The sequence below is a fragment of the Falco peregrinus genome, chromosome 6 (genome assembly GCF_023634155.1).
Source record: "Falco peregrinus isolate bFalPer1 chromosome 6, bFalPer1.pri, whole genome shotgun sequence".
NCBI lineage: Eukaryota > Metazoa > Chordata > Aves > Falconiformes > Falconidae > Falco > Falco peregrinus.
The window spans coordinates 89,943,141-89,964,460 of NC_073726.1; the positions used below are offsets into that span (position 1 = coordinate 89,943,141).

At 48.0% G+C, this 21,320-nt stretch overlaps 1 protein-coding gene across 2 annotated transcripts; it reads left to right on the top strand.

Annotated features, from left to right (window-relative positions):
• Positions 1 to 1,680: 1,680 nt before the first annotated feature.
• Positions 1,681 to 19,606, top strand: MAB21L3 (mab-21 like 3). Of its 2 annotated transcripts, none has more exons than XM_027777842.2 (8): positions 1,681 to 1,904; positions 2,253 to 2,434; positions 5,698 to 5,838; positions 7,980 to 8,051; positions 10,566 to 10,857; positions 14,367 to 14,548; positions 15,322 to 15,516; positions 18,368 to 19,606. In XM_027777842.2, the coding sequence occupies exons 2-8, from the start codon at positions 2,387 to 2,389 to the stop codon at positions 18,599 to 18,601; spliced, it is 1,164 nt and encodes a 387-aa protein (XP_027633643.1). In that variant the 5' UTR covers positions 1,681 to 1,904; positions 2,253 to 2,386; the 3' UTR covers positions 18,602 to 19,606. The 2 variants fall into 2 exon arrangements, with proteins under 2 accessions (XP_027633643.1, XP_013161144.1); XM_013305690.3 differs by having other exon boundaries at positions 1,681 to 1,838.
• Positions 19,607 to 21,320: the final 1,714 nt, after the last annotated feature.

The following is a 21,320-nucleotide window of genomic DNA, read 5'->3' on the forward strand; positions in this document are numbered from 1 at the left end:
GGATTCTTCCCAGTTTGAGCCTATGTCCTCCTTTATCTCCACAGACATTCCTCTCTGCACTGCCCTTGCTCTGTATTATTCTTTTCTGATGCAGATTTTCCCCACAGTAATATTCCTTCCTCACCCATGGCCATCTGCCTCTACTTTTTCCCCTGTGTTCTGCGCTGTCTGGTCCTCACGTGAGAGTCCTTACGATGTCTGTTCTCATCAGTGAGCCCAAGGCTGGCTGCTGCCTCCCGTACCACCGCGCTGCTTTTCCCTTACAGAAGGGCCTCTTGCCACTTCCAGCCTGCACTCTATTTTGCTGCTGGTGTAAGGGCTTTTTATAGGCAACACCATTTTCTGTCGGTCAAAGAGTGCTTTTCTCATCCTATCAGTAGCGTAATAAAATCCACAGGTACTCGGTGCAGTTGTCCGTCTGCTATCATCTCCTGCATCCAGTTCTTGCAATGGTTCTTCTTTCTTTCTCTGAATTCATTGAAGTCCAAGGAAATTAGGAAGCAGCAGGTTCTTACAGGTGAAGCAAGGAGTTGTCAGAGCTGAGAAAAGCCTGTGGTTGGTGTTACTTTTTGTTGCCTTTTCCTCTGCCATCTCCCCTTCCACCTCCTTAATAGGGACAGGGAGAGTTATTTTTTCTCTTTTGTCTCTTCAGATGGCAGGAGCAGGTAGGAACTGTTGCTCATATCCTGGACTTCGGCATAAACTTGGACTCGAGCTTAAATATGCTTGAACATCAATCAAAAAGATGGTCCTTGTCCAAGGCTTTATGCCACCTTCCCTCGCTACAAAGAGGGGGAGCTGGCCTTCTTGGGGAAGTGTTTCCCAATAGAAAAGGATTATAAACATAAGTTGTGTTGTTGTACACAAGAAAAGTGACCAAACCCACTTCTTCATCTGTCTGCCAGCACCTGTGACTCTGGACAGCTGTTGTGAGGAGAGACCTCAGGGGTGCGTGACAGAGAGACCCTCAATCTCTCTTTGCTTCCTAACACGCCTCTGAGGTTCTGGGCATTAACGTACGGTATCAGGAGTGTCAAGAAAATTGCCTTCTGTACGTACAGCTAGCTGCCTGAAGGGACACAAGGGAGTCGGTGTTTTAGGGACACCCTTTTACCAGAGCCCAACCATTTAGAAGGTTCATTCTCCTGCCTTATATACTCTGCTTGGACCTAACCCCAGCCAGCCTGCCCCTACATCCTTCCAAACCCGTTGTCCAGGTTCGTAAAAGGTTTGCTTTGCAGATTCGGGGGAGTCAGATGTCCTGCAGGTATTGGTACTCCACTAACGTACTTAGTATTTTACTAAGGACCATCGTGCAGGATGACGAGCACTGAGTGCCTGCCCTGAGGTAGCACCTGGCGCCTGCCCAAGTGCCACCTGCACTCGCCAGCTGCTGCTGAGGTCATAAATCAGTCAAGGGACATCAACGTTCGGTTTCCAGGGGGAAACAACGATTTTACTCAAAAGTGGAGTGTGCCTTCCTTAATAAGGGACACTTAGCAGCACGGCACCTCATCTCTATACCCTGTCACTCCCTTCCATGTGCTGATGTACCCTTTTTTTTTTTTCTAAAAGCCACCAACCCTCACTGGATCAATGAGGCCTGATCAATTGTTTTCCTCTCTGAATTATCCACGCGGGGTTGTTAGCTGAGCTGCTGGCAGAAAATGAGAGAGAGCTTTCTGTTTGTTTACTGTAAAGAAGGCAAAGCAAACTACAGGAGGGGACAGGCTGCAGGATATTTACTGTCAATACAGCCGGAGAGAGAGAGGAAACTGGAGGAGAGGGGAAGAGGGGAGCAGCGGCTGCAGACGGCAACCCCAGTGCATGAGCCGAGTGTAAAAATACCCGTGCGGTTTCAGATGGAAAGCGGGTGGATTGAAGTCAACAAGGGATAGTTGAGGGTGTTTAACAAATGGTTGAGGGAAGGGTTTGTGAGGCAGGGAGGTACCTGTGGCACACGGAATAATAATGCTGTGCATGGGCATACTGAATCTGCAGCGCAACCTGCAAAGTGCTGCCAGACCTGCCCTGAGACCGAGCAGTGCCTGGGGTATCTGCGTGTGCGCCTGCACGTGAGACCCACCGTTTAGAAGGAATGAGAGGAATAATAATGACTGAAGTTAGAAAATTAGCATTGGAGCTACTTTTCCAAACCAGCTGGATGTCATCGTTGTAACTCAGACCAGGGAAAAAAAAATAATTTAAAAAAGAGGCATACTTCCTTGCTTCTCTCTCTTCTTCATCCACAGAGGAATTAGGTGACCTGAGCTTCACAGGGCAAGAAGGTTCGAGCAGCTTGCTCGGAGTGTCCTCTGCTTCCAGAGGCAGGAGAACGAGTGAAGAGTGAATTCACACTTTAGAGAGCAGCGAAGACGGTCTTGCCATGAAACCATTCACAGATGAAGATGTAGAAATCTACATCCAGAGCAAGGTAAGGCTTTATCTGTCCAGATTTTCTGTCTCCCACACTAGGTGTTGATTCTGAAAGGTGCCAAACTTGACAGTTAGTTGCTTGCCTGCTGTCTTCATTTCTGAGACAAGATCGGGTGAAGTTTCATGAGAACTGTATATCTAATGAGATTTCTAGGTTTCTATTGTAGAATGTTATCAGGCATCTCAGCTGGCAGCCTAATTTTTCAGGATGCTTGTCCTCTTCTTCAGATGCCCTAAATTTTTGCTCATGATCTGGAATTCCAGATGTGAGGCTAGCTGTAATTGCCAGCATTTAACCTAAGGAAAGGTCCTTGCCTGTCTCCCTGTCCAGTGGTCTTGGCTTGATAAAAACAAGACCGAAACCACACCAGGGGCTTCCTCTAAGTAAGATGCGTGTAGGAACTAAAGAGAGAGACAGATATTGCTAGAATTCACCCACTGGCCTGTCACTTCAGCAAAGGATACGTCTCTATATACTGTGATTAAAATAACATGTCTCATTAGCACATGCAAGCTGGAATCACATTTGCTATTTTATGAGATAATTCCAGCACTCTGTTTTTTCCCCCCTTATGAAATGAAGTAAAACAGAATAAAATCATCAATGAAACAATACTGTTTAATAAGAGTAACTCTGAGTGGGCCATAACATTTTTTTAAAGCTGACATGTTTCATCACAGTGCTCAGCTAGATCGTATTTTATAGTCTGCTTTCCCCAACAAAATGCAAGATACCAAAGTGAAAAATAATTTAAGATGGAAAATTGTAAGGCTTTCTTTTCTGTAAAGGATTAAATATTCTAGTATCATGAAGAGGCTGGCAAGAAAGGTCGTTTTCTCAATGGAAATGTTTTGGTGACAAGTAGGTATATTTCTGTGAGAACTTTCATTTTCAGCCCTGCCGTGTTGTGCACTGAAAACCATTCCCTCAGAATCTGCTCAGTGAGCTATAATAGTGAACGCCACTCTGAAGATTTATAAAGCGGAGCCACAAAGGAGGGAACAGAGGGAAGCCATGCACAGGAAGATGCTCATATGACAGCCACAAGTACAGGGAACAGAAGTGGAATGTAGTTAAGCGAGGCTTATACTTGCCAATATTTTAGGTTCTACTGAAAGTCTGTTTTCTAGCAGCCCTCCAGCTCTGATGGATTCCTACTTTCTGCCGGCTCCTGAATCTCATGTCCAAGTGAGGCTGCCTAACCTTCAGGCAGCCCCAGTTCTGCTCATCAAATGCTGCCTTTTTTTGAAAATAGGTCAGCCACCCGGGGCCATGAATCTCTACGGTACCAAAGATTTCTTCCTTAAGCTGCTCAAGCAAAGGTAAAACTCAAGTGCATATGGAATGGATACGATGGGGTAACTAAGAACAAACCCAAACGTTCTTAACGATCCCCATTAAATCCCAGTTTATTTTGGCATGATTTGCAACGTTAAGACCTGATAAAGGGAATGCCAGTAGGTGGTAGAAGTGGCTGTCCAAAGAAGGGCTTATTCTGTCTCTTCTCCCAATAATACGTCCATGCTGGTGCTAAAGGCACCCTAGATAAATGCCTTGGCTCTGCAGAAGCTGCATTCACTAACTCATGTTCTTTCTGTCTTCTGATTTTTATACCTTCCCTCTCGTAGGAAGGTTATATGTTCCGATAGCATGATTAGGGAACTAATTATGGTTAGCAACAGTTAGTACCATCTGTCACATGCCCTTTGTTCTTTTATTCCTGCCCCAGTGATGAGCAGTACAGGCAAATAGAGGTGTTTAGTGGTACCTCCCTTCAAAGGTTTTATAAGAGTCTGTCCTCTCTTAAAGGTTTTGTGAAAACTGCTATAGCCTAGCCAGCAGGCGGTGAAGGCGCAATTAAATGAGGCCAGGCTGTGTTGGATGGATTCTCCCAGGATACTGGAAGTGGCAGAAGGTGTTTCTAGCAGAGGCACCTAGAGAGAGCAGGGGCATCTAGAGAGAACACAGCATGAGCAATGCGTGCAGAGGCACTCTTAGATCTCCGTTTGAGCTGACCCACAGTGGTTGTATACTTTCAACAGAAAACATCTGCTTTTTGTGTCTAAACATCTCATAGAGGCAGACAAATTTCTCTACCACTTGTACCATTTGCTTGTTGGAGAAACCATTAGGTATCCCGTTGAGCAAGTCAAGCTTATTGGACTGCTCTGAGGACTTGTTCTGGATGAGCAAAACCATGGTGGGGGAAAGAGCTGTAGCTATAGATGGGGAAGTGCCATAAATGAAAGCTGACATGAGGAGGTGAAAATGAATATGGGCTAAATTTTTTCAGTGTAATTTTTCTTTAAAAAGAAAAAATGAATAAGTAATGAGGAATATGTTGATGAACTTTGGTAACAGTAGCTGAAACTCCTTCTCCCTTTGGTAAATATGTAAGGATCTTTGGAAAATATTGAAATGTCCTTTATTAAAATGGTTCCTTCATGCTCCTCTTGTTGAATCCCCTTGTTCAGGTCTTGACCATCCCCTTAAGCTCCGTTCATTTTTAGTAGTATGTGAAGGTTCAGGGTCATCTTATATTTTTCACAGTTGTCCATCCTTCATCTCAATCCTTCCAAGACTCAGACCTTCCATCGAAATATTTTTCAATAAATAACTGTGCTACTACTGCTTGAGTCAGAGAACTTTCCATCAAGTCACACAAATGCCTAGACCCCAACGGGACCAGCTTTGGAAAAATACTTTCTCACCATCTGGGGTAGGCTCTTATCTGTACTTTAGACATGAAGACAACACGGATACTTTCAACATATAATGTATGCATCTATATGTTGCCACATCCAACTGCAACCTGACTAATGCACAGAGTTATCTGTAATCCTTGAAGTCTTGTCAGCTCTTGGAATGAAACGTGTCCTGGCTCTGAGACTGGCTAGTATATGCAGGGGAATAACTGGGCATTCTGTTGGATATCAAATGGATAAAGAATGAGACTGTAGCTGATTGATAACAAATTTATCCATATAATGAACTCTTTCCCTTCTATCCAATGGTATTGGCATGGAAATATCAATTAATGCTCAGCAGTCTCGAGTATTGGCCCTTCGGTGTTTACTAGCTCTGTCTCTCATGGTAAGTTGGTTGTAACACTTAAGGGAACAATAGTAAGTTGTAAGGGAACAGTAAGTTTTATTCCCAGTGCAGCACAGGCACAAATGTTTGCAGATGCTTTGATTGTCTGTTTCCCTCCGGAGGCTGCCATTACCTGTAATAGGAAATGTCTTTCTTGGAACTGGCAGGTGGAACGGCGACATGACCTGGTTTCCAAAGCAGTGGAGGAGGTGCAGAAAATCATCCAGCAGCTGACCGCAGAAATCAGCTGCAAGGCCACGCGGTTCCAGGCTATCTCCAACTCTGGCATTCACAATGAGAATATTAAGGTATGAGCAAGAGCTCTAATATAGGCGCTGGCAGCTTGGGGGCAATCAGTAAGTGATTTCTCTACGCTGTAGGTGGTGGTATGGACAGGTACCTCGCCCAAAAAGCTACAGACGATGTGTTGACACTTCACTGTGGAAGTTCTGGTGACTGACTGGGTCATAGGAACTTACTCACGGACATCTTGCAACTACAGGAGCATCAGAGAGGGCCGGGTAAATCGGGCAGAGCCTCTTTTTACAGCTGCTGCTTTTACAAAGAGCGTCTATTGCCAGAGCTGTCAATCTGCAGGCAGAAGCCAAAGCTCTTTGGGAGACAGAAAGGAAAACTTGTACAGCAGTAACATAAGAAAAAAATGCTCATGCCTTCGTGATTTGTGACTCGTATTTTTCACAGGTGGAAAAACTGTCAACTCACTAAAATAAAAAAAAAAATATCAAAAATTCTTCTTCCACTATGAACATTAGAAAGCTACTTCAGAAAAATATGTTTTTTTCCTGGTCATGGATTGGAACTTCTTTTTTCTGGGAAGAAATATGCTTAGTAGTGGGAGAAGTTAAATGCCTTCCCATTTTAGACCATCAAATACCAAAATAATAACGTCCTGTCCCAGCTGTGACAAAAGACTGGTTATTTCCAATGACTACTTAACACAGGAATAACTAGTGTAAGGCTGTAAGAAACGATCATAGCAATGGCAAATTCTGGTGAAAGTGATGTTTTTCACCTGAACTAGTTTACATACTCGAGCTAGGTCAGCCTTTACACTAAAATGCAACCAGTTATAGATGAAAACACAGCAGATGTGTAAAAGCGTGAGGCAACTCTTGCAGCTGGCTGGGAGTGAGAGGGAAGAATATATATATATATATATATATATATATATGTATTTATACACCCAGGCTTATATAATACCAGGCGGCGGGAAGGGGGTGGAGGTGTAGGCAGACTAGCACCATCATCCAGTCTGAAATGTGGCTGCTGCTCTGGGACAAACACATTCAAGTTTATATCTTCCCAGGAATTTACATGTATCCTAGGGCATGTGGTCTTGCCAATAGGAATGACCACAGTGACGTAAGAGGGTGCCACATCCTGGCCCACGTGTTCCTTGGTGCCATGGTCTGCCATCCACCTCTCATACCGGGACAAACCCACTTGGCTAATGAGGTCTGACAGGACCGGGGTCAGGGTAAGATTGCTGTTCTGGAAAACAAAGCGGAACAAAACCAAGGCGATCTATTCTGAGCAGTAATTTGCTATTACGGTAGGCTGATCTGAACAACTTCTGCTTAAAAGAAATCCTCAAAATGTATTTTCTTAAGAAGTGGCAGATTTGTTATTCACGCTTAACTGAACCCAGTGCTACAAATCTGTGGAAGTCACAGTAGGAGGGCCCAGATAACGTTGTCCTGTCAGTATGGGGCAGGAAAGAATGGGTTAATAATGAAATTTTTTTGGCTTGGGCTGCTCTGCTTCCAAAAAATAGAATCTTTAATACCGCTGCTGACATAACACAACCTAGAGGAGCCTTGTGTCAAGGGAAAGCCAATGTATTAACTATTCTGTGTTTAATTTTTCGACACCTTTTTTTCTGACAATTAAATTTATAGTAACTTTTCAGAACTTTCAGCTTCTGGTTAAAAGGAATTAATTTAACATGGTGAGGGGTCTAGATTTGTTGAGAAGCTACAAGCCTCCTTCTAAACATGCAGGGCTGGGTGGGGAATATATAAAAAACATCTCTAGATAGTCAATGCTTTTCTGTAACTCAGGGGACAAAAAGTCAAAATCTTTAATAAAACGCTTGAAATAAAATTCAGATGGGAAAAATGGAATATTTTCTTTTGAAAACTTTGAAGTGTTTGTTTCAGTTGTGACTCACCATCCCTGCAGCTGTTAACTCTGCAGGGCTGACGCAAAAGCTGTGGAGGCTTCAGTAAGGTGAAAGGAGCAGGTTAGTGCCTGGAGTAATTACTAGTGCGGTCCTGTCCCACGGCGCTGGGGGGGTTTAACTCTGTGCTCATGGCAGGGGCGAGGACGGGCTCGAAGGAAGCTTGCAGCTTCGCTCTGTGAATGAAAGACCTGGCACGTGCTTTGTCTCTGTTCTTGTACTTCTTGTTTTCCTTTCTGCTTCTCTCAGGATCAGCCAGCTTTACTGGCCAAGTGGTCAGCTATGCTTCGGGGGAAGCGTCCATTCCACCCATCCATCCAGGTACAAAGCCCTCCCGCTGCCTGGTGCCTGCTGGTCCCTGCTCCTCCTCACCCGCCCTCTTCCCCACACAGCTTCACCCCCCTAACCAATCCTCCCATGACTATTTCATCCTCTTTGCAACAGACTTTCTTTTTTGCTCAAGGTGTAAATATTTATATTTCTAACCTAGTGCTTCTCCCTATCCTGGCCAGGATTACAAGAATGGTGCCGTATTTAATTTGCCCAGCATACTCCAGGCAGGTTTTTAATACAGCAGAATCAGCTGTAAGTTACTTACCCCAGAATCTGAGGCTCTTTTTCAAGCCTGTGACTTGCTGGAGCCTGTGGTCTGCATATGGCACATAAGACCATCGAGTGACGGAGCATAGGTGTGGGACTGGGGCCAAGAGGACACCAGCTGCCCAGATTTACAGTGCCATCCCCATCCCCAGCCTTGGGATTTCTGGTGTTTCCTGGTAAGCCCCAGCTGGAGGAGCCTTGTGACTTGTATCTGAAAGCACTCACACACTTACAGCTCTTCCCTTTAATACCTCTTGGGTGCCAGCATGTACGGGCCAGCGTCTTGCTATGGGGAGGAATGGTTGTTTATCTGCAAATGCGGCCGAGGCAGTGGGATGAGCAGTGACTGCATGGCAGACATTGTATGTTTTCCTTACGGAGCCTAGCATTTTGCTCCTGAGCAGCTCGCAGGATTTCTCAGCTTCACCAAACCTGACTTGGGCAGGTCAGCTTGGTCTGCAGTGTCACCCTTCCAGCATCCTCCTGCCTTTAGGTGGTTTGGTTTTGACAATAGAAAGACCTTCTGGTGTTTCTTTTGCCATTTCCATGCTTCTTGCTGGCCATCTTTGTATTTCAAACCTCTTGCCAGGTGGCAGAGAAGACTGGGCTACTCCTTGTGGGAGAGGGAGCCAGGAGGTGAGCATGACAATGTGTCAGCACCTGCCCCATGGTCCTGGAGCCAGGCAGACCCAGGGAGGGCAGCTGGGGCAGCTGAGACCTTGGTTCATCAGGGAAGTCTGTACTGATAAGGCAGGTCTGAGGTCAAGCCTGGAGCACTCACGGGGGTCCCGCTCAGACCCAGCGATGGCAACCAGGCAGATTGGCAGGCGAGTCCATAGTGGCCAGGTAGGCCTGAGGTTGGGCTAAAGCAGTCTGCAGGTAGGACAACAAGGTCTACGGCCAGGCACAGCTATCACACAGCTGGAGACCAGCACTCCTACGGCACAGCCCAGGGCTGAGCTGAAATGGGGGTCCCAGGCACCTGGGAAGAAGGTGTGGGTAGGAGCCCCAGGAAGGCTGCTTAGGGCCATTAAAGCCTGTTAGTGCCCTGAGGGCCCTGGCACCTCTGCAATAATATGCTACATCAGCTGAGCTACCAGGAAGGCTACCAGCACGTTTCAGATTATTACAGGAGAGTGACAAGCGTGTTTCGTTCACCTCGGGTGTACCCACCTTGCAGCAACTGCTGTCACTTCACATCCTGCTCATGCAGCAGCTTCGCTTCATTAATGCCAGTGCAAGTTAGGCTTGGTAGCAAGTGGAGTTGAAAAGCTTCTGCGTCACATGGCAAAAATCCGAAGGAGTTTGAACGCCCTCCCTGGAGCCACAATTCCCAGGTGCTTCCAAACTAGCGCTTGGAGATGTCTGGCACTGCCATGAGGCAGCGTGAGGTTTTGTGGTAATTGTGTCACCTTATTTACTCTTTGCAAATACTGGCTCAGCACTGTTTTTGTCAGAAAATGGTCATTCCCAAAGTGAGGCCAGTTAGTTGGCTTGCACTTAAGCCTCTTTGGGGGTTTGCTGTCCATTGGTTACTGTTTCCATCTTCACCCTGGATGCTCAGCAGCAGATGCAGGGTCACACAGTGCAGCTGGCCAAGACCTGGATTTATTTCTGAGAGTGCCACTGCCTGTGTGGGCTCGGCGTGCCGCTTGCCTCACATCTCTGTGCAACACGTGTAAAATGAACGGGCCACAGCCTTAATTCAGTAATGCCTGTGGGGGACTTTGACAGAGATCAGAAAAGTGCACGTTTTGCCATAGCTCTTACTCCTGTTGAACTCTAGGCTTATCTCCGGTAATAATTCTGAGGTAATAACTTGCACTATTTTGTTTCCCTTTGCTGGATCTCGAAACTTGCTCTCTGATGCTTTCCTGCCCCTTGGAAGCTGCTGGCTATTACGTGCCATGCAATTGCAGACTAGAAATAAGAAGGAATGGGGGAAGCCATGGCAGGTGTGGTGGCGAAGCAGTCGGTGAGCTCTTGCCTTCTATGGGCCATGGCTGTCACATCACAATCTTTCTAAGACAATTTGCTTTTAGTCTGTGTATCTCCAAACTAACCCTCAGGCGTGGAACATGTCCTGGCTGTATTCAGTTGTTCCCATCATACCGTGGCTTTTCCTTCTCTCCAAAGCCCCCCGCTTTACCTGTTACTTCCTTAACACTCTTTTCCTTACTTGAGGCTCATGGATCTGCCCTTGTCTCCTCTCTCAATCTCTCTGAACTCTCCTAGGTCTTAGCACCCAGCCAGTTCCTCATCACAGTTCCTCTGCGTGGCCTGGCCGGGTACAGGGAATGCCAGGTACGGCACTGGCGTTATTACACCGTGCATGGAGCCAGGCTCCCCTCCTCCGTGCGGGATCCCGAGGAGCTGCATCAATGGCTAGAGGTGGAGCAGTTCTCAAAAAGCCTTCAGCAGTGGCATGAAACGGATGTGAACATCGAAGGTGATCTGGTTCCAGCCAAAGTCCTTGTCGTCTTCCGGGAGCTGGTGGAGAAGTCGATTATCTCCTGTAACCTCTCCAGTGAGTGTAGTGGGCACAGGTGTGAGGGGCCTGCCTGTCTTCTGCAGCTGACAGGGGGAAACCATCACACACACAGAGTCTCACATGATCAGAAGTTAAGAAACGGCAAACCCTTTCAAAATCAGAGCGCCTTTAGCCCGTTGCAGTGAGGCATGCCAACCTGCGCTGAAGATAGAATTAAGTCATTCTTGTGCTCTTCACAGCCAAGATGTTGCTCCTTTCTTAGGAATTTGTGTAGGGTCTCCAGCAACATCACCCCCACAGTGCAATCAAAACGCAACCCAGATTTTCAGAACACTTAGGAATTTGTTTGGGGAAAATCTTTTCCTACTACAGCACCTGCAATATATTAGACTATCAAGGAAGATAGGATAGGAAAATTGGATGCCAGGAAGGTGCATAAGTCTGAGGAGAAAGTGCTTGAAGATGTGTATAGGGCAGGTGATGATCTGGGGAAACCTTAGCTGCCCATAGCTTTCCAGCATGGGGTAGTGGGAACCAAGTAGAAGGACTCTTCTACTTCATCCAAGTCTGTTGGGCAAGGGCTCTTTTCCCAGTGTCCAGGCTACTCCAGTCCCGTTCAGCAGAAGTGGACTCATGAAGTTTGCTTTCAGTAGTGGTGCTGGTCCCTCTGTGAGCCATCCAAAGCACCTGTTCGTTGCCGCTGGTTATTTATGCTGGAAGTGCTGACCACTGACATAATGCAATCAGTGGGGCGTGCGACAGTCCTTCACAGCTGCAACGTCTGTAGCAAGACGCTGCCTGAACAGTGATCCTCATGCTTAATTCTGAGCATCCTAGAGGTGTATTACAGACTTCAGCTAATGACCACTTGGCTTGGTCCAAGCTAAATAGTCTATGTTCATCTTTTCGCATTAGGATACTGTGACATGATCAAATCCAGACTCTTCTCATAGCATTGCCAGGATGACTTTACTCATCAGCAGCCTAATATGGGTCTTCTGTATTCCTGAGACGTAGGATCCATTTCCACTCATCTGATGATTGCACTCTGCATTTTAGCCACAGGAGAAAACATGTTAAAGTCAAGCCCAGCTACATAATTTTATTCTTACAGGAAACATTTGTTATCATAGGAATGGAAAGTTGGGATGGGAAGGAAAAATGGGAATGAAATTTCACCATCGAGGCTCACAGAAAACACCAGATGGAATTGGCTTGCATCTGAGGCTTTACTTGTGTGAAAGTCATTGTGTTGAAGTGAAAACTTGCCTTTGTTTCTAGCAGCGGTACGTCAAATTGTTCAGCCAGGCGAGGTACTTCCAAGGGACCCAGGAAGTGATGTTTGGGCTGATGATTCTGGTGCCTTTTCTATAAGGCCAGCTGGGAGGAGATGAGCTAAGATGAAGTCAGGAAGGGTAATTACCATTCTTGTTTGTTTCTGTGAAGAATGAACCTCTTTCATCCCACAGTACAGCTAAAGTTACGGAAAATTGTCCCTGATTTCCTTACTTTCCTGGTTTTTAATTCTTTGAGTACCAGCAAAACCGATTTTTTTCACAGATGGAAAAATAGGTAGGACAACCACAATGCTTTTGGAAGTGCTGTGAACATACTTACATGCCAACACAGCGGTTGCTCTAATGCTTTTCAGCTGCTAGGGATCCCTGCTGAGGGCTTGGGAGCAGGACAGTTCCTGTTTTGGTGCCAGGCTTGGCTCAGCAGGGAAATAATGTGCAGATTTTACTGAGGCTTATAAATTCTGGTTGGGATGGACTCCACTATTTGCAAGGTAATTCACCCCTGTGCTTTCTGGAGGAGATGCTAAATTGCCTTTGGGAATAAGCAGGTATTCCCTCTGTGAGGGCAGAAGAGGTTGCCATCCCAAATGTTCATCATTGCCCCATCGAGTCCATTGTGTGGGCTCTTTGTGGAATTGTTTCTTAGCCCATGCCAACCAGAACGAGGTGGCTTAACACACTGCTATTTGAACTGCTTGTGGTAATCTGCTCCATCTTTTACTTCCGTGGGTTAGAGCCCGATCACACCATTGGCTCAGATGGCAAAGCCGAAAGAACAATGACCCTGCCAGAGTGACAGGGAAAGCTGGGGACAGAAACATCTTCCATGAACACAGCTGGACCAACAGGAAACATCTCGCTGAGTTGTTGCAGCTTTCATTCCTCTCTGCTCTCTTGGAGCACACTGTTCCTGGAGACGAGCCACTCTTATTTCACGGAGAAAACTTCTTTCCTCCAAATCCCCACAGAGCTCACTCTTTTTGACACTCAGCAGTCCCAGTGAGGCAAGCAGCTCTGCACAACTGGCCGTACGTTCTGGCATTGCCTTCTGTGCAAGTGCATCCTCAGAAACAAAACGTAGGGATACCCCACAAAACATTCTGGCAAGGGTAAGTCATTTGGTCTGATCACAGGCTCTCTGAAGGAGTAAGGACATCTTCAGGTATGAAGCATTCATCTGGTCCCCTCTAATCTGCAGTGATCTGGTACTGTACCATTAGGAATCATACAATCATAGAATGGTTTGGGTTGGAAAGCGCCTTAGAGATCCTCTGGTTCCATCCCCCTGCCCTGGGCAGGGACACCTTCCACTAGAGCAGGTTGCTCCAAGCCCCGTCCAACCTGGCCTTGAGCACTGCCAGGGATGGGGCACCCACAGCTGCTCTGGGCAGCCTGTGCCAGCACCTCACCACCCTCACAGTAAAGAATGTCTTCCTGACATCTAATCTAAATCTACCCTCTTTCAGCTTAAAGCCATCCCCCTTGTCCTACCACTATGTGCCCTTGGAAAAAGCACCCCTCCTGCTTTCTTGTCGGCCCCGTTAGGCACTGGCAGGCTGCTGTGAGTTCTCCCTGGAGCCTTCTCTCCATCTGAACAACCCCAACTCTCTCAGCCTGTCTTCACAGGTGCTCCAGCCCTCTGATCACCTTCATGGTCTCCTCTGGGCTCGCTCCAACAGGTCCATGTCCTTCTTATGTTGGGGGCCCCAGAGCCGAACGCAGCACTGCAGGTGGGGTCTCACGAGAGCAGAGCAGAGGGGGACAATCCCCTCCCCCGCCCCGCTGGCCACGCTGCTTTTGCTACAGCCCAGGGCACGGTTGGCTTTCTGGGCAGTGAGCGCAAGTTGCTGGGCCAGTTGAACTTCTCATCCACCAGCACCCCCACGTCCTCCTCAGGGCTGCACTCAATCCATTCTCCACCCAGCCTGTATTGCTGCTGGATAAATGTTATGTTGCACAGTTGTCTGTCTGTATTTTTAAGAAGCTGGTCCTAGGATTTAAGAGGACACACAGGGAAATTACCAAACATGGTAATTGAGTGTAAAATTGAGAACTTAGTTGTTCCTTCATCTTCTTCCTGTTCTAGTTCCCCAGGGCAGATTTAGATAAGTTTCCTCTTGTGTTCTGCTTATGGCATTGAAGAAAAAGTGTTAAGACAGACCAATAGAATTGCAAGGCAGCCTCTTGCTTGGTTTGTGGAAAAGGACCTTCTCATCTTTATTATCTTCTCTTGTTGTTCCTTCACAGGTAAAGTGACAGTGCTGGAGAGCTTCAGCTCAGTGGTCCGGGTGGCTGTGGAGACGTCGGAATCCCAGGTTGAGGTGGAGCTGGTCCCTGCTGTGGAGATTCCAACTTGCTGGCCCGAGAAAGCCCGGTGGCCTCGTTGCCTTAAGCGTTGGCCTTCCCAGGAAAAAGTGCAGTGCATCAAGGTGAGCGGTGTAAAAAGCACTACTAGCTCTGCGCCAGAATTTACTTCACAGGTGTCTGACGGTGGTTTCCCAAATGAAGGGCTGCATGGAGATGGCAGGCAACAGTATGGTCGGAAGGTGTATCCCTTCAAGAAGTGGCATTTCAAAGTATTTTGTCAGAGTTTATTGGTAATTTCCCTTATGGTGGTGAATGCTAGGGAAGAAAACCTGAGCTGTTTATTGCTTGAGTCCCTCGCACACAGCTCTGCCTGACACGCTGACAGTGCTGACACGCATCATTCTTGCTCTTCTGCTCTGCCTCACACAAGCCTTCTGCAAACGGGCTGCTCTCTTGCAGTTTTCCCTTCAGTCTAATCCCATCGTTCCCTACAATGCTCATGGCTGGATTCTGTCACTCAGCCCCAGTTGCCATGTTCCTGCAGGTCCCATTCCACCTTCCAGCCCTGCTCCCTTCTTGCGCATGACCTGCTGCACCACGGCACAGTGCCTGCAGAGCTGCACCTCTGCTTAGTAGCACTGCTGGTACTGTACCTGGTGGCTTCACAGCTGGATCTCCTGGGAGTAACTGATATCAGCACACCAGAAAACAAAACAAATTGCGTGTTTGTTTGACCAGGAATTAGGATGGGAACATGACTCGTGTTTGCTGCCTTCGCTAACCTTGCTCAGAATACACGTTGAGAGATGTCACGCACTCCTTTTGTAGCACCTCTCTGCATTGCTCAGGGAAGTTAGCCTCTCAACTGATATCACGCTTCCCCTTTTGCTCACAGTCGCTTGGTTTTGACCTCTTGGCCCGCTCCAATTATCACTGGCAGCTGTGCTTCTCCCGTGCTGAGCATATACTCATGGAAGGGCTTGACGAAGATGGTGGTTGTCGCTTGAAGTGCTTCAGGGTCATGAGGCAGATGAAAGAAGATGTCTGGTGTGCTGGAAATAAGCCTGTCATCACAGCTTATCACCTTCAGGTAGGCATTACCATGATACCAAGGTACGATCTCAGTATCTGTTGCAGTAGCTTCCATCCCGTAACATCAAGGTATCATGACATAAAGCACTGTACCTAAAGCTATGTAACTTCTAAGGTAACGTGTCTAAACTGCAGTGCCATTTCACTGCTTTACAGTGGCAAGAAGCTCAGTAAATACATGTTCCAAACTCGAACAAGAAAGCAAAACATGCAGGAACATCATGATTGCAGCAACATAAATAACATCAGAGTTGAGGCCCCCGCGCTGGTTTGACTTCCCACAGGCACTGTAATACTCTCTTTAGTTGCACGGTTATCTCCTGCTTCTTGACTGTCCCAGCCATCCATATCCATCTATCCATCAGGAGGAAAACTGTGCATTTGTCTTTGTGAATGTGCATCGAACAAACTTCTCTTAGGTGAGCATTATTTCATGAATGAGGTGCAAACTACAGTTCTGGTAGTGTTTTAGCTGGGGTGGGAAGGGAAGAAAGACAGAGCATCCTCCCTGTACTGACAACAGGGTTCAAGACGGCTTCAAACAACATTTGTGGAGAAGAGACAGAAGGCTCTGCTGTGTCTGTGTCCCCACATCTGACAGCTGCAGACGTGGACGGACCACAGGCAGCACCGTTTATCAGAGAGCAGAGCAATCCTGTTTTCTGAGCCTCCCTCCTCCCGGAGCTGGCGGGGAGAGGCTGCTTTTCTCCCACCTTGAAGCCTCAAGCCACCAGGGTCCCACAGTTTTTACTGATCCTTCGGTGTCCAAAACCAGACGCAATGCCAAGATTTCTCCTAAAGAAAAGGTTGTAACTGTCAAATGCTGTTATAGTCATGGGGCTAGTCTAACTCAGGATGGAGTTCAAAAAGGAGTTGGCGAGGCTGGTTATAGTTTAGCCGCATGCAAAACTTCTCGGTGCCTGTAAGAACAACCTGGTGGAAAAATTGTCACAGGCAGGAGAAAGTGGAAAACCATTTAAGCATTAGTAACGATCTCTTTCTCTAGCTGAAGGAGTAGTAGTGCAGCAAGTGCTGTGACATGGACTCTTGATCAAAATAAAAAGCTCTTTAGAAGCTCTTCAGTTCTTTGCTGTAACTGTACTTCAGGCTTTTACTGTGAGGGAGGATTGGTTTACTGGGCAGAAGGAATGCTTCAACATTACTTATGTTTAAAAAAAAAAAGATAAACCAGAGAAACAGTCAGTGGATAAACCAGCAGTTGAGCAGAGGGTTAGGTTTCTTCATATTGCCAGGTTTCCCCTGTCAGAGGTATCCAACAATTATGATTAAACAAGACCCCATATGAAAAAGGCCCCCTGTGAAATAGGAAATCCTTCCCCCAGAAGCTGTGAAAGCCTTAGAGGGCTGAGTAAGCACACTCATTAGGCTTATCTCCATAGGAACGAATGAAGTTCAGGAACTGGAAGTCCAAAAAGACCGAAGGTACCTTTTGGAAGCCACCTCTATGCCCCCAGTGGAGAGCTAGGGACGGTTCAGTGTGGTGGGGATAGACCACCACCTGTTTGGCCCCAGACTGGAAGAGCAGCACTGTTTTCCTTGCCTCCAGAAACTTCACCGCAACTGCTGCCCATGGATCTTGCTGAAGTAGTTTTAGTGTGGCAAAAGCTAACTGCTCTGCCAGTCTCCAAGGAGTAGCTCTCGTGGAGTTACAGCTCGAATTCCTCACTGTGGCTTTTGTTCCCTGGCAACATTAAAAAAAAAAAAAAAAAAAGTATTTGTGGTTATTGCAGCTGTGAACAAAAAATTGTTCACATTTGAAAAGCTGCCTGAGAAGAAATTCGTCAGCAATACAACAACTATTGCAAGGCTTACTGGAGGAAAAAAGCCAAACCAGGCAATCCAGAAGAGTGTGGCTTATTTCAATGAAATTCTCCTTCTGATGAATCAGGGGAGTCGAAGGCTGTAGTTCGGCCGTGTCTCTCAGCATCTGTGCGCTTCTTTTTGCGTCACCAAATCTGCAAAATAAAATTGGGACTCAGGGGACAGTAAGGAACTTAGCAGAATTATTGAACCCAAGCTGGGTGACTTTGTACTTTAAAAACTGATTTCAGGCTGACCAAGGCAGTCATCAGGATGGTTTTTTGGTACAGTAAGTGTAAGTACCTTGAGTAAATTCTTCTCAGCCATAGGAAAGTATGAAAAATGCAATATGGGCAGCTTAAGAATAATGGTATAAGAGCAATAATCATATGCAGATTGTCCCTTTAACTATGGATTTCTTGAATGTAAAGTTACATAAAATAAACTTGGGGGAATTGAAGATAGCACATGCTGTAAGTATCACGTGTCAGAAAAAGAAAAAGGCTGCATTTGACCAGAAATCATGCCCTGCACCTGCCATAGCCGTTTGAGATCTCCATCTGTTTGGGATGTAGATCTGTGGGTACGTTCAGCACATACACAGTTGAAGCAAACAAATAGTTACATTAATCTGATTATTCTTCTCTCCCTCCTCACACCTACTGTGTTCTGCACTTGTACAGTAAGCCATTTTCTACATTCTAAGATGCCTGACATTTCTACAGAGGCTCCTGCTTGGGGGGGGCGGGCCTGGCAAATAGGCTAAGATCATTTTAACAAGACCATTTCCTGGGGCTCCTCTGGGGAGAGATCCTAACCAGGCACGTCAGAGTCACTCTGCCCGATCCCTAGCGGAGGTTTCGGTTGTGATCCCTCCATCTCAGTAACGTTAACACAGGGAGATAGCAGCGCGAGTCTCTGGTTTCCAAGGCTGTCAGCCATTCAGCAGCACTAAAACTGCCTTAGTGAGCTGTGCGAGCCCTCGGCAGAACCTCTAACACCTCTCCTCTCCCATCTGCTTCTTGCAGACAGTGCTATTCTGGACGTGTGAAAAATACCCACGCAGCAAGGATTGGCGCTGCTTCCCCGAAGCCTTTCTGAGGCTGGTACAGAAGCTGCACAAGTGTGTAAGCCAGCACTTCCTCAAGCATTACTTTCTCAAGAACACCAATCTGCTCAAATATGCCAACACCAGTGACCTGGACCTGGTGGCCAGCAAGCTCGCGGTCTTCTTGGAGAACCCCGTCTTCTGCCTGGACTAAGGCAGGGGAAGGTCTCGTCACCCCAACCCCGAGCCGATCCCCCACCGCTGCTCCCCACCTGCGGCTGTTCCTCCTGTCCTTCCAGGAGACGTTGCAGCTGGCTTTGTAAGACAGTTGGCACATGCGGCGTGAAAGAGAAGTGTCAAGCTGGCAGCAGTGGGCGGTGAAAACTGATGGGAGGTATCGCTTGATGCCCAGCTGATCTAATTTGCTTTCAGCAGTGACAGCCTGCCTGCCAGCTACAGCCAGTGAAACCCAGCTCCTGTGTTAGTCAGAGCAGGCACCTGTCTGGTTCTCTGTCTCGAGGCTGGTGGCACCGTGCAGAAAGACAGTGCAAAGACGCCTCGCTGTGCTGCCTACAGTTGTGTAACCTAGCGCATGTGTTGTTGCTGCACCCCCCTTCCCCACAAGAACAGCGGGTTTAATTCCCTGTTTATCTCACAGGCCAGCGCTGCTGAAGAAGAACACCCAAGAAGAGCAGAGGAACGTTTCTGAAGCCTACCAAAGCTGGAAGCTTTCTCAGAGGCACTCCAATGCCTCCATCTCCCATTAAATAGCATCCTGCTCCAGTATGGATAACCAGGCTGCTAGTGTTGAATAGCTCAAGGGAAGCAAGAGGAGGAATTATGGGTTTTGCTACCTCCTCGGGTTTTTTTCTTCTCCACTTCCCTTTTTCTCCTAGCTGCTTAAAATGTTTTCTTCATGTTTGCCTTTGCCAGTTGTGTTAGTGCCATACAACCAGGGGGCTTCGCCAGGGCAGATCTCACTCCCGCCCCTGGCTCCATCCAGCAGGCTGGAGGAGGAGCAGGTCTTCCCCCAGTTATTAGCACCCATGTATTTTTGGAGGAGGATACTTTTCAAAGGCTGTTAGCTCCAAAACCCCCAGTGCTTTTAATATTATGGATGTTTAAAAAGAAAATCAGTTTTAGTGTTTTGAAAGAACAGAGTTCTAGCGTAAGTATAAAGAATGTTTGTTTTAATGTTATTAAATCATCGAAACTAAACGGAAGCAAGCTTTTCTTTTTCGTGTGTGTGTTTTTTGGGGTTTTGTTTGGGGTTTTGTGTGGGTGTTGTTGTTGTTGTTGTTGTTATACCTGCACAGGAAAGTAAGTAAGTATCGCCTTTGCCCAGGAAGATGGCTGAGGTGGGATTTGCAGGCCTTACTCCAGGGAGCTGCTGCAGCGGATGGCTGGAAGATGACCATCCGTGGCAGAGCATCTCCCCCTTGTGTCACACTGTGGTCTAACCAGGCATCTTCAGCACGGCCTCTGCTTTCTGCCTTGATTTGCTACTCGGGAGTATGCTCACAAGTCCGTGGGTTTGGATGGGATTCACCCCAGAGTACCGAAGGAGCCAGCAGGCAGGTGGGGCAGGACATCTCTCCATCACCTACCAAAGCCTTGGGAGCCTGGGGAGGTCCCTGCTGAGGCCAGCCGATGTTATTCCCATCTACAAACAGGGCGTGAGGGAAGAACCCAGGGAACCACAGACCTGCCGCTATCACCTCAGTTCCTGGAAAAATGATGGAGACGGTTATAAAGGGTGCTACTGAAAGGCCATTTAAAGAATAGTGCAATCACTGGGCACGGTCAGCATGGGTTCGCAAAGGGAAAGTCCCGCTTAACTGATTTGATGTCCTTCTACAAGGTCACCTGCCCAGCGGGTCAGGGGAAGGTGGTGGATGTAGGTTTTTTTTTATTTTGGTGAGGCTTTTGATACTGTCCCTCACAGCATCCTTCTGGACAAGTTGTCCGGCTGTGGGATAGCGGGTTCACGATGGCTGGGTGAAGAGCTGCCTGAAGGGCAAAGCTCAGAGTGTGACGGTGAATGGGGCTACGTCTGGCTGGCGCCTGGTGGCCAGCGGTGCCCCTCAGGGCTCAGTGCTACGGCCGGTTCTGGTCAGTGTGTTTATCAGTGATCTGGGGGCAGGAGCTGACCGCACCAGTTTGCTGATGGTACCGAACTGGGAGGTGCTGTTGACTCTCCTGAGGGACAAGAGGCCTTGCAGAGGGATCTGGGTAGATTGGAGCCTTGGGCTGTGGCTGATGGGATGAAATCCAGCAAGTCCCAGTGGCGGATTCTGCACTTGGGATGGAGCAGCACCGGGCACAAGTGTGAACTGGGAGGGGAGTGGCTGCAGAGCAGCCCTGCAGCAGGGGCTCCGGGGTGCTGGTGGGCAGCAGGCTCAGGATCGGTCAGCAGTGTGCCCTGGCAGCCACGGGCAACCCGCACCCGGGGGTGCATCACACGCAGCATCACCGGCCGGGCAAGGGAGCCGGTCACCCCGCTGTGCCCAGCCTCGGCGCGGCCTCGCCCTGAGCGCCGGGGGCAGGTCTGGGCCCCGCCGTTTCAGAAGGACGGGAAGGTCCTCGAAGGTGCCCAGAGGAGGGACCAAAGCTGGTGAAAGGGCCGCAGGGCTCGTGTCCTGTGAGGAGCGGCTGGGGACTTGGGGCCTGTCTGGTTTGGAGCGAAGGGGGCTGAGGGGCGACCCCATGGCGCTCTGCAGCTCCCTGGGGAGGGGAGGTGGAGAGGGAGGTGCTGAGCTCTTCTCCCTGGGGTCCAGCGACGGGACACGCGGGAGCGGTTCAGAGCTGAGACTGGACACGAGGAAGCCTTTCGTCACCCAGAGGTGGCCAGGCGCTGGGACAGGCTTCCGAGAGAGGTGGTGGCTGCCCCGAGCCTGGCGGGGGGTGAGGCCTTTGGTCAGAGCCCTTACCAC